At 36.5% G+C, this 13,143-nt stretch overlaps 1 protein-coding gene across 8 annotated transcripts in view; it reads right to left on the bottom strand.

Moving 5' to 3' along the window:
* Window positions 1-722: 722 nt before the first annotated feature.
* grin1a (glutamate receptor, ionotropic, N-methyl D-aspartate 1a) overlaps window positions 723-13,143 on the bottom strand; it is a 127,941-nt gene continuing 115,520 nt past the window's right edge. For 3 of the 8 annotated variants that reach the window (XM_061877032.1, XM_061877029.1, XM_061877030.1), the window contains one exon: window positions 724-3,688. In XM_061877032.1, the coding sequence (XP_061733016.1) occupies window positions 3,620-3,688 (69 nt within the window). In that variant the 3' untranslated portion in view covers window positions 724-3,619. Of the gene's footprint in view, window positions 3,689-13,143 lie in introns of all 8 variants that reach the window. The other 5 variants (XM_061877034.1, XM_061877033.1, XM_061877036.1 and 2 more) reach the window with 3 other exon arrangements.

Genomic DNA, 13,143 nt, shown 5'->3' on the forward strand with positions numbered 1-13,143 from the left:
AGCTTGTTCCAGTCTGTGCCGTTATTATAACACTTATGAGACTTTCAAAGTAATTTTGACAGTAGGCTGATAGAGCTAATATAGACACTTTCACATGTGTTGCCTTCATTATAAAACTTCTTTAAGACTTTTAAAGTATTTTTTGATAGTAGGCTGATAAAGCTAGTATAGACACTTTCACATGTGTTGCCTTCATTATAACACTTAAGATTTTTAAAGTAATTTTGATCGTAGGCTAATAGAGCTAATATAGACACTTTCACATGTGTGGCCTTCATTATAACACTTAAGATTTTTAAAGTAATTTTGATAGTAGGCTGATAGAGCTAATATAGACACTTTCCCATGTGTTGCCTTCATTATAACACTTATACAAGGCTTTTAAAGTCATTTTGATAGTAGGCTAAAATAGATACTTACATCATGTGTTGCCTTCATGTTAACACTTACATAAAGATTTTAAAGTCATTTTGATAGTAGGCTAATACAGCTAATATAGACACTTACATCACGTGTTGCCTTCATTATAACACTTATATAATTTTTTGTGGCTCCAGACAGATTTTTTTTATTTTGTATTTTTGGCACAATCTGTCTCTTTTAACATTTTGGGTTGTCGACTCCTGGTTTATTGATCAGGGCCTTTTTATCCATAAAACTATTTATAGTATTTACAGATTTTTCTGCGTTGTGACATAATTAACAAACACAATTAGAGGTCGTGTGAGTTTTTAAGTATATTTTATTTACAGTTCTATGAACAGAATGGTTCAGTGTATCAAGATAAGAAATACAAGTGTTTTTTTTTTGTTTTGTTTTTTGTGTTTATTAAGAGGGTTTGTGTGCGTGCATGACTGCGGAACATAACGTGTGTGTGTGTGTGTGTGCATTTGATTAAATAATTAGAAGTAGTAAAATACATTCTCATCAGCAGTCATTATACGTGCGCACTATACAATCTCCTCATCCTTGACCTTACATGTTATTCAGTTGAAGTGCAAAAAAAAATAAAAAATCTAATCCACCGTGACGACACACATCCATGGAGAAAAAGCAAAAAGCAGTGGTTATAAAATGTCAGCATGCAAGGAAAACAAAGAACGAGCCAATTGGGGAAATAATGTTTTGACTGTGCAAAAAGTCATTAAAATGACTCTGCAGAGCTAACAATGCAAACAATTATTATAATTTTTTTTTTTGTATTATTACACATTTGGGAGCCCCCTCTCAGCGTAAAGTGCAGTGTGGTGCTGGACACCAGGAAGGACGGGGATAGTCTTTAGCAGCAGTGGTTTCTCCCCCCCAGAAACTGGGAAAAGGCCTGTTTCTGCAAGCAACCAAAGCTCGCAAGCTTAGCCATGCTTTCAATCTCGTCGGGCTCCTCGGTGAAAAAGCTCCGGGGAGGTTTTTCCCCAAGGATCGAGTGCCGGTTGCCTGAAAAACCTGGCCTTTTGATGCAACCCGTTTGTGAGACTGGAAAGGAGAAAGACTGTGGCGGGAGAGAGGAAGACGGAGGGCGGCCCCAAAACATTAGTCTGCAGATTTTGTCACACGGCAAAATAAATGCTGGAAAAAGTTGTGTTACATCAGGGGAAAACACAAAAAAACAAACAAAAATAAAATCAAAAACATGCATTTTGGTAGTTCAGAAGAGGGAAATATGTAGCTCGAACAGAAATCCTTCAAAGTAAAAGCACTTCAAATATGCAGAGATCATATACACACACATGCTTTCATTGTCATTAATTATAGCTTCAATTTTAGTGCTATTAATAGTGCTTCTCGATGTAAGAAATAAGTGGAAGCCTACAGTACTTACAGGAGAAAAAACAATAACAGAGAAGTTTCTAGACCTTGCCGTATTTCCTTGAATTGCCGCCGGGGCGCTAATTAATTTAAAACCCAAAGGCATGCGGTAAATTAAGGCCTGCGCTTATAAATTTGAGTGTGATGTAAGGATACCATCGTGAAAAGCACATTTAATAAAAAAAAACGTTATTATGGTCTTACTTTTACTTATAAATGAAGTCCGTGCGCAGCTCCTTCTGATCAAAAGCATCGATAACTTGTTTATACAAGTCTTCCTTATCTTTCTTCAGTTTTAAAAGTCTCTGTCTCGATGGCGATCTTCCTTTATTACCTCCTGCTTCGATTGAAAGTCCAGTTTAGAAAAGTGTTTTATTTTAGATATGTAATCCCCCATGTAAAAAGTGGGAGCGAGAGGAAAAAATAAACGATCGCTGCTCACTCTTGCTGCTTGTTGTCACTTCTTCTGCAGCGGAGTAGTCGCAAGAAGGATCACTGGCGCCCCCTACCACCAGAAGGCGGGAGTCCTGTATCGACTAGTCGGGATGTTTGTCCGTCCAGGAATGCATCGGCACGAACACAGCAAGAGGTAAGATGTGATAATTTACAGAAATACTGGAGCTAATAGAAAAGCAAACAAAGGACGCTAGCATAAAAGCTATGAATAGCAAACAGAAAAACTGGACTTGGCACGAAGGCACATAAAAGAGAAAACAATTCATTAGCATGAGAGCTAGAATAAAAACAACAACGACGTAGCGTGGAAGCCCGTGAGAATATACGTACATAGAAGATAGTCGTCACTGTTGCACGTCGGATAATTAGGAACCCAGACTGAGCAACAAAAGAGGGCGAGCTTAAATAAGGGAGGTGATTACATGAAACAGGTGTGCAGGGACCGTGATTAGCAGGTGGATCTAATGAAAAACCATGGTGACAAACTAAACAGGAAATAGACAGTCAAATGACGGAGAGATACAAAAATGGAACAATAAACAATAATATGTGGAGATCCGAAAAGCGGATCTCAACAAGTCCTTTAATGACTTGTATTTATAATAATAATAATGATAATGGATTAGATTTATATCGCGCTTTTCTATTGTTAGATACTCAAAGCGCTCACAGAGAAGTGGGAACCCATCATTCATTCACACCAGGTGGTGGTAAGTTACATCTGTAGCCACAGCTGCCCTGGGGTGGACTAACGGATTTGACACACGCAGCTACGGTATATTAATAAAACATAGCTGCTTAATCTCTTTTTTAGTATATTCAATAGCTTGGACCTTAAATCCTACTGAATAGCTCTTAATATTATTCCCTTATTCTATTTCAAATGTTTGAAATCAGCCTCCTCCATTTTGAAAATGATCACAGGTGAAGTGTCGCTCGTGACGTGACAAGTTTGACCCGGGGGAAATTCTAGGCATGCGCTAATAAAAATAATATTTAGCGAAATGAGGTTGAATTCTATATACCCGGCGGCAATTCAAGGAAATTTCGGTTCGTCAAGTATGTATTCATGTATGTAGCCTAACTAGGCCCGGACTCTACGAGGCAGGTCAGGAATGAACAACGAAAGGTTAAGTGGACAGAATTAGGGAAAAGAAGGTTAAATATGTAGTCATATAATGAAAAAAAAAAAGGGTTGTGCATGCTCAGGCTCCCTATAAACATCTACAGCCAGGACATCCTGACATCAAGAAGGTGCGACTTGGTCTCCTCCGAAGGAGATACTGCACATCTTCTCTTGCTTCCTCTCTCCTCATGCAGGTGAGGGGAGGGGAGAGGGGGGGTCAGGTGGCGCTCCCTACACCACGGTGCTGACGGACGGGTCGGACAGGTTGAGTTGTCCCGTGATGTCCGTGGGGGGGAATTGCTGCAGAGAGAAAAGGGTGGGGGGGGAGAGGGTGGACACATGGGGGTTGTTAATTCCCCGAAATACTTCCAAAAATTTTTTGGGTGTGCATTTATTGAGCTTTTCTAACCCCTCCCAGGCTGCTCTCAAGTAGCGGGGGTCAGCATGTGCACGTGAGGACTTGACAACAGCACCTCTGAATCAAATCCTTCCAGAGATGATTTCATTTAAGTCATTTGTTATTTGTATGCATTTTATCTCGTTTTAGAGCAAAACGACTCTTCAGCGCTGTTGCGTCCAAGCCTCCACGTCACTGCACTTCCTATAAAGCGGAGCTCGAGCTGGGTAAAATATGGAGAGGGACAGCAAGGCTCTGGTTTCCGTGCAGGGGGGTCGTTGCTATGGAAACAGGAATTTTGCTTGATTGATTTGTGCTTTACGAGTGGCGCCTGGCAGGCATAGGAGTTTATTTTATTTTTGATCTATTTTTTTAATCATACAGGAACCGTATAAGTGGCTCCTTAGCATGAAGTGCATATTTAAAAAAATAAATAAAATAAATGGACTGCAGGGTGAAGGATGTAAAGTGTGCTTTTTACATTAAAATGTGTTTTTTAAGCTAGATCAGGGTTGTCAAACTAATTTTCGTTGAGTATTGGCTGCTTTCAGAGGGCCGATTTAAAAAAATTAATTTACGTTATGCATGCGGGTAATAACCCGTGATTAATCATGATTAATTGAATACATTTTTTTTATGTATAACTTGCTTTAAAATCATAAATAAAGGTGACAAGCAGATATTTAACTATTTGTTTTTATCTCACAAAAATAGTTTTGCAATACAATATAATTGGCACAATCAAATAATATTAAAGTTTCAAATATGCATTTTTTTCCGTCAAAATTTACATTTAGTAAAAAAAATAAAAACAATAGTATTTTATTTTTTGCAGGGTTTCACATAAAATTACGTGGCCCGCCAGCTGTGGTCCGTATTATATCAAACAAAATAAAATCAAAGAAAATGTTTTAAGCGCCAAAAATATGAAAAAAGTGGTAAAGTTATATTTTAATATTTGTACTTCAATTGTATTGACTGTTTACTGAAATAAAAAAAATCAATATTTTACTTAGAATGTATTTATTTTTTCACTGCTACGTAAAAAAGTTAAAGTACCAATGATTGTCACACAATTTGCCTGCATTTTAAATGTTTTTCATAGCCTTTTACAACATGTTTCTAGTTTTGCTAGCTCAATATGAGTCCCCCAAAAAACAATGCCACAGCATTTCTTCCACTGCTTGCCAAGTAGATTAACCGACAAAGTAAAATATATATTTTTAATTTTTTATTATTGTTCATTGTCTGTTAAAGTTAAGGAGTTTTATGGTTTGAAACTGAGAGCACCACAGGGCTAGTGACTGTGTGTGCGCGTGTTGGCAGGACGGCTGCAAATGATGACAGTTCAGCTAGTTTTTATTGTTGTTATTTGTTATTTAATAGTTGATTCATCAGCCCTTTGTTATGTTTGATATACAGCACTGCATAGTGCTTTATATTGTGTTGTAAGTGTAAAAATGTTAACTAAAATGTGGGCATTTGTTGAGGTTGAAACCCATTATTGTTTTTTACAGCTTCGTATTCAGGGATTTGTTTCAATATACAAACTTTTCTATTTACAAACTCTGTTCAAGAACCAGTTAAGTTTGTAAATCGAGGTTCCACTGATTTCAGTGATACATTTATTTCAGCCAACTTAAATTGGCTAATATTTTCAGCAGTGTGATATTTGCAGTGCAAAGATTGGTTAAACTCGCCAGAAATTGCTGAAATTGAAACATTGACAAACCCCGTGTTGATGCTCTTTGAGGAGGGAACACACAGACTCAGTGCCGGCTCTTAGCTTTTGAGGGCCTTAAACAAAATTTTTGTTTGTGACCCCCATTTCGGTTGATTGAATCATCCACTAGTTGTTTAAAAATAAGTAATTGTACCGTAATGTCCGGACTGTACGCCGCTACTTTTCACGCACTTTCTGAACCCAGCACTTTATACAATTCTATGGTTCATTTTGGAATTTTGTCCAGGTTTACAAGCTTTACATTCCGCCAATTACTGATTAAATTTTTCTTATTAAGTAAAACCCACTCACACAATCATTCAGTCAGCCATTTAGCTTGTTATGGACTCACCCTCGTCATGGAGAATAAATAATGAAATGCACAAGACGCAGCCCCGAAGCCAAAGACGATTGACCTTTTAGGAGGAGGAAAAGGACGAAGACCACGCTCATTGACTTTTCCGGTATGGGCTACTTAACACCATTTTACAGTCACTGTCTTTGGTTACATTTGTGAATTAACGCAAGCACTTGTGTACGTATTTAATTTGTACCAATGAAATCTTTCACATTAAATAAAACCCTCTCACACAATTATTCAGTCAGCCATTTAGGTTGTTATGGACTCACCCTCGTCATGGAGAATAAATAATGAAATGCACAAGACGCAGCCTTGAAGCCAAAGACAATTGACCTTTTTGGAGGACGAAAAGGACGCAGACGACTCTCATTGACATTTCCGGTGTAGGCTACTTAACACCATTTTACAGTCAGTCTTTTGTTACATTTGTGAATTAACACAAGCACTTCTGTACACATTTAATGTGAACCAATGAAACTGTTCACATTGAATAAAACCCACTCACACAATCATTCAGTCAGCCATTTAGCTTGTTATGGACTCACCCTTGTAATGGAGAAGAAATAATTAAAAAAATGTACAAGACGCAGTCCCGAAGTCAAAGACAATTGACCTTTTTGGATGACGAAAAGGACGCAGACCACTCTCATTGACTTTTCCGGTGTAGGCTACTTAACACCATTTTACAGTCACTGTCTTTTGTTACATTTGTGAATTAACACAAGCACTTCTGTACACATTTAATGTGAACCAATGAAACTGTTCACATTAAATAAAACCCACTCACACAATTATTCAGTCAGCCATTTAGCTTGTTATGGACTCACCCTTGTAATGGAGAAGAAATAATTAAAAAAATGTACAAGACGCAGTCCCGAAGTCAAAGATGATTGACCTTTAGGACGACGAAAAGGACGAAGACCACGGTCATTGACTTTTCCGGTGTAGGCTACTTAACACCATTTTACAGTCACTGTCTTTGGTTAAATTTGCGAATTAACACAAGCACTTGTGTACATATTTAATTTGGACCAAAAAAATCGTTCACATTAAATAAAACCCACTCACACAATTATTCAGTCAGCCATTTAGCTTGTTATGGACTCACCCTTGTCATGGAGAAGAAATAATACAAAAAATGTACAAGACGCAGTCCCGAAGCCAAAGACAATTGACCTTTTTGGAGGACGAAAAGGACACAGACCACGCTCATTGACTTTTCTGGTGTAGGCTACTTAACACCATTTTACAGTCACTGTCTTTTGTTACATTTGTGAATTAACACAAGCACTTCTGTACACATTTAATGGGAACCACTGAAACTGTTCACATTGAATAAAACCCACTCACACAATCATTCAGTCAGCCATTCAGCTTGTTATGGACTCACCCTCGTCATGGAAAATAAATAATAAAATGCACACAACGCAGCCCCAAAGACAATTGACCTTTTTGGAGGAGGAAAAGGATGCGGACGACTCTCATTGACATTTCTGGTGTAGGCTACGTAACACCATTTCACAGTCACTGTCTTTTGTTACATTTGTGAATTAACACAAGCACTTCTGTACACATTTAATGGGAACCACTGAAACTGTTCACATTGAATAAAACCCACTCACACAATCATTCACTCAGCCATTTAGCTTGTTATGGACTCACCCTCGTCATGGAGAATAAATAATAAAATGCACACAACGCAGCCCCAAAGACAATTGACCTTTTTGGAGGAGGAAAAGGATGCGGACGACTCTCATTGACATTTCTGGTGTAGGCTACGTAACACCATTTCACAGTCACTGTCTTTTGTTACATTTGTGAATTAACACAAGCACTTCTGTACACATTTAATGAGAACCAATGAAATTGTTCACATTAAATAAAACCCACTCACACAATCATTCAGTCAGCCATTTAGCTTGTTATGGACTCACCCTCGTCATGGAGAATAAATAATGAAATGCACAAGACGCAGCCCCGAAGCCAAAGACAATTTACCTTTTTGGAGGACGAAAAGGATGCAGACCACTCTCTTTGACTTTTCTGGTATGGGCTACTTAACACCATTTTACAGTCACTGTCTTTGGTTACATTTGTGAATTAACACAAGCACTTCTGTACATATTTAATGTGAACCAATGAAATTGCTCACATTGAATAAAACCTACTCACACAATCAATCAGTCAGCCATTTAGCTTGTTATGGACTCACCCTTGTCCTGGACAATAAATAATGAAATGCACAAAACGCAGCCCCGAAGCCAAAGAGAATTGACCTTTTTGGAGGACGAAAAGGATGCAGACGACTCTCATTGAGATTTCTGGTGTAGGCTACTTAACACCATTTTACAGTCACTGTCTTTTGTTACATTTGCGAATTAACACAAGCACTTCTGTACACATTTAATCTGAACCAATAAAACTGTTCACATTAAATAAAACCGACTCACACAATAATTCAGTCAGCCATTTAGCTTGTTATGGACTCACCCTTGTCATGGAGAAGAAATAATTAAAAAAATGTACAAGACGCAGTCCTGAAGCCAAAGATGATTGACCCTTTAGGAGGAGGAAAAGGACGAAGACCACTCCCTTCGACTTTTCTGGTATGGGCTTCTTTACACTATTTTACAGTCACTGTTTTTTGGTACATTTGTGAATTAACACAAGCACTTGTGTACATATTTAATTTGGACCAATTAAATTGGACACATTAAATAAAACCCACTCACACAATCATTCAGTCAGCCATTTAGCCTGTTATGGACTCACCCTTGTCATGGAGAAGAAATAATAAATAAATGTACACACTTTTAATGTTTTAATTTGTACACCTGTGGTTTATAGACGTATGTTTATAAAATAAAATTTGTCCAAAAATTTGGTGCTTGCGGCTTATATTTAGGTGCGTTTTATGGTCCAGAAATTACGGTACTTCTGAATCGACTTGAACATGGTCAAAGCCTTTCCAAACACATGGTCTCTGTGGTTGTAGCTTTAAACAACCGTTGGGAGTATTTATGCCAGGAGCCGGCCCTGGTGGTGAAACACCAAGAAAGACAACAACTGTAAAAGCGTCTTAGCATAAAGGGAACAGGTTGATTTACAGCACAACTACTCTATGTTCTACCGCCACCACATCCAGGACAGTATTTGCATGCTTCAGGAGGGAGAGAGGAGCAGTGGCATGTGGGTGAGGGACACTGACACTAAAGTCCATTGATATCCATTCATGTAAAATAAGAACATTGATATAAAATTAAAAATAATGGTCAAAGACTGAGGATGGCACGTCATCTTTGGCGTTTGATACTCGGGCTCCCAAACGGAACCGAACCCTTAAAGCGATCCCGCTCGTCTCCTTCGATTCTACCGCCATACTTCAGGAAGGGGAGGGTAGAGTTGGCTTTGCTCAAAAGGAGGGGACATTTACAAAAAAAAAAAAAAGACAAAGAGAGAAAGAAAAACAGGAAAAAGTAGCATTTTCAAACTGGTATAGCTCAGTGGCCGACGAAATTCCTTTGCAACAACTGGGGAATTCTCGTGTGCGACAACGAAAAAGTCAAGAGGATAACAAGCGATAATAAGCAAAAAATAACATCACTTCGGTGAGGATGGAGGAGAAAGACAGACAAAGACTGCCGTCGTCACCTGAAAACATCCCGAAAGACGCACAAATAAACAAAATAGGACAAAGCAAAAAGGGTTAATCGCGGTCCGTGAGCGTGGTCCTGAAATAGACTGACGGATCAACGACAACTTCTCTTCTTTGTTGTCCGTCACACCTTGGAAATTGGATAAAAAAGACTGTCGCTTTGCAGAATATAAAAAGGTAAAAACACCAGCGAGACACAGTGATAAACACCAGTTTTATCAAGGGTCTTAGCCCTGTTATTTTAAAGTTAAAGTTACAAGTAGCAATGATTGTCACACTGGTGAAATTTGTCCTCTGCATTTGACCCATCCCCATGTTCACCCCCTGGGAGGTGAGGAGAGCAGTGAGCAGCAGCGATGACCACGCCCGGGAATCATTTTTGGTGATTTGACCCCCAATTCCAACCCTTGATGCTGAGTGCCAAGCAGGGAGGTAATGGCTCCTTTGGTATGTCTCGGCCAGGGGTTTGAACTCACAACCTACCCATCTTAGGGCGGACACTTTAACCACGAGGACACCGAGCCCTATTGTTGTATAACTTTATCTTTTTATCATATTATTTTGTTCTGTGTATTCAGACAATTAGCCTTGAGCAGCGCTCTTATTGTGAAGGCCAGAAGTGGGTGGCTTGTTTTGAAGCGTTTAAAATAAACGAGTCTAAATAATAGTCTCAGAAAAGTAGCTTACTTTAGTTGTTTTTTATTATAGTTTCCTGTAATTCTTGGATTCAACCTTTTAACTGCCGTTTTTAAGTCCTTCATGTGTCCAGTCCACTTATGCTGAAACTGGACTTGAACCACTGACTAGGAACTGAAGGAGGAGTGGGATTTATTTTATGTGAAATACATGTATTGGTTCGATAAAAAGTGGGAAACCCTGAATTGAACATTGATGAGGCTACACTAGAACAGTGGTTCTCAAATGGGGGTACGTGAGATTTTTGTTTAAATATTCTAAAAATAGCAACAATTCAAAAATCCTTTATAAATATATTTATTGAATAATACTTCAACAAAATATGAATGTAAGTTCATAAACTGTGACGAGAAATGCAACAATGCAATATTCAGTGTTGACAGCTAGATTTTTTTGTGGACATGTTCCATAAAAATATTAATAATAATTATAGATTTTATTTGTAAAAAAAACACTTTACGTTGAACAACAACCTCAAAGTGCCACAGTGTAAAAAATTGTAATAATAATAATAAAAAGATAAAAAAAAATAAAAAATATTAAACTAGAAACAGCCCAATAGCTAGAACCAGCATGTATGTCTATAAAATACTTTTTTTTTTTAAAAGGGTTTTTAAGCCTTTTTTAAAAGCATCCATGTCAAATATTGACGTTAAAGATTTCTTTTTTTTTGAAGAAATGTTTAGAATTAAGTGCATGGATCTCTATGGGTGGTATAGCTCGGTTGGTAGAGTGGCCGTGCCAGCAACCTGAGGGTTGCAGGTTCGATTCCCGCTTCCGCCATCCTAGTCACTGCTGTTGTGTCCTTGGGCAAGACACTTTACCCACCTGCTCCCAGTGCCACCCACACTGCTTTAAATGTAACTTAGATATTGGGTGTCACTATGTAAAGTGCTTTGAGTCACTAGAGAAAAGCGCTATATAAATATAATTCACTTCACTATTACAATCCCCAAAGAGGGCACTTTAAGTTGATGATTACTTCTATATGTAGAAATCTTTATCTATAATTGAATCACTTGTTTATTTTTTAACAAGTTTTTAGTTTTTCTTATATCTTTTTTTCCCGAGTAGTTCAAGAAAGACCACTACAAATGAGCAAAATGTTGCACTGTTATACAATTTAATAAATAAGAAACTAAAGACATAATGCTGTATTTTACTTCTTTATCTCTTTTTTTCAACCAAAAATGCTTTGCTCTGATTAGGGGGAACTTGAATTAAAAAAAATGTTCACAGAGGGTACATCACTGAAAAAAGGTTGAGAACCACTGCCCTAGAACACCGGTTCTTAACCTGGGTTCAGCGTCTAAAAACTTCAGACGTGCACATGCAAACCTGACTAAATTACAAGTTAAATGTGTTATTATAATAATCAAATGACAGCAGTCATCTCCATGAGATCATTTTCTAATATAATTGTTTTGTATTAGTATTGTTTGTCTGGGTGGGGGTCCTGCTTTGGGAATACTTTGTACCCCTTTCAGATATCGCATTGAGTTCCTACTAAAACATTTATTTAATAAAATAACATAGGTTCATGATTAATATATATAAATTAAGATTAAATTAGGAAAAAAAGTTTTATTTTTCATTAAAGAAGGGTTTGGGTTTGCTTTGGAAATCATTTAAAAATTGCACCCCTTTCAGATATCGCATTTAGTTCCTACTAAAACATTCCCATGTTGCACAATGAGATGTAAACATGGTATCATGTGTACATGCCTGTATCTTTGTTTGTAAAATATATCTTTATTAGTATTTATTTAATTGTAATAACATAATTTCATGATTAATATGTGTAAACTAAGACTAAATTAGGAAAAAACGTTTTATTTTTCACTGTAAAAGGGTCTGGGTTTGCTTTGGCAAATCATTTTTACCCCTTTCAGATATCTTTGTTTTTAAAATATATATTTATTAGTTTTTATTTAATATAATAATATTTCATGAGTAATATTCATAAATTAAAATTACATTTAGAAAAAATGTTTTATTTTTCACTAAAGAAGGGTTTGGGTTTACTTTGGAAAAATAATTTTTACCGCTTTCAGATATCGCATTTAGTTCCCACTAAAACATTCCCATGTTGCACAATGAGATGTAAACATGGTATCATGTGTACATGCTTGTAACTTTCTGATTGTAAAATATGTTTTTTTTAGTATTTATTTAATTATAATAACATAATTTCATGATTAATATTAATAAATTAAGATTAAATTAAGAAAAAACGTTTTTTTTTCCACTAAAGAAGGGTTTGGGTTTGCTTTGGAAATAATTTGTACCACTTTCAGATATCGCATTTAGTTCCCACTAAAACATTTATTTAATAAAATAACATATTTTCATGATTAATATATATAAATTAAGATTTAATGAAGAAAAAAAGTTTTATTTTTCATTAAAGAAGGGTTTGGGTTTGCTTTGGAAATCATTTGTAAAATGCACCCCTTTCAGATATCGTATTTGGTTCCCACTAAAACATTCCCATGTTGCACAATGAGATGTAAACATGGTATCATGTGTACATGCCTGTAACTTTCTGTCTGTAAAATATACTTTTATTAGTATGTATTTAATACAATAACATAATTTCATGATTAATATTTATAAATTAAGATTAAATTAAGAAAATACATTTTATTTTCCACCAAAGTAAGGTTTGGGTTTGCTTTGGAAATCATTTAAAAATTGTACCCCTTTCAGATATCGCATTTAGTTCCCACTAAAACATTCCCATGTTGCACAATGAGATGTAAACATGGTATCATGTGCACATGCCTGTATCTTTCTGTTTGTAAAATATATCTTTATTAGTATAATATAATTATAATATTTTATGATTAATATTTACAAAATTAAGATTTAATTGAGAAAAAATGTTGTATTTTTCACTAAAGAAAGGTTTGGGTTTGCTTTG

Source organism: Nerophis ophidion, linkage group LG17 (assembly GCF_033978795.1).
Source record: "Nerophis ophidion isolate RoL-2023_Sa linkage group LG17, RoL_Noph_v1.0, whole genome shotgun sequence".
NCBI classification, from domain to species: Eukaryota; Metazoa; Chordata; class Actinopteri; order Syngnathiformes; family Syngnathidae; genus Nerophis; species Nerophis ophidion.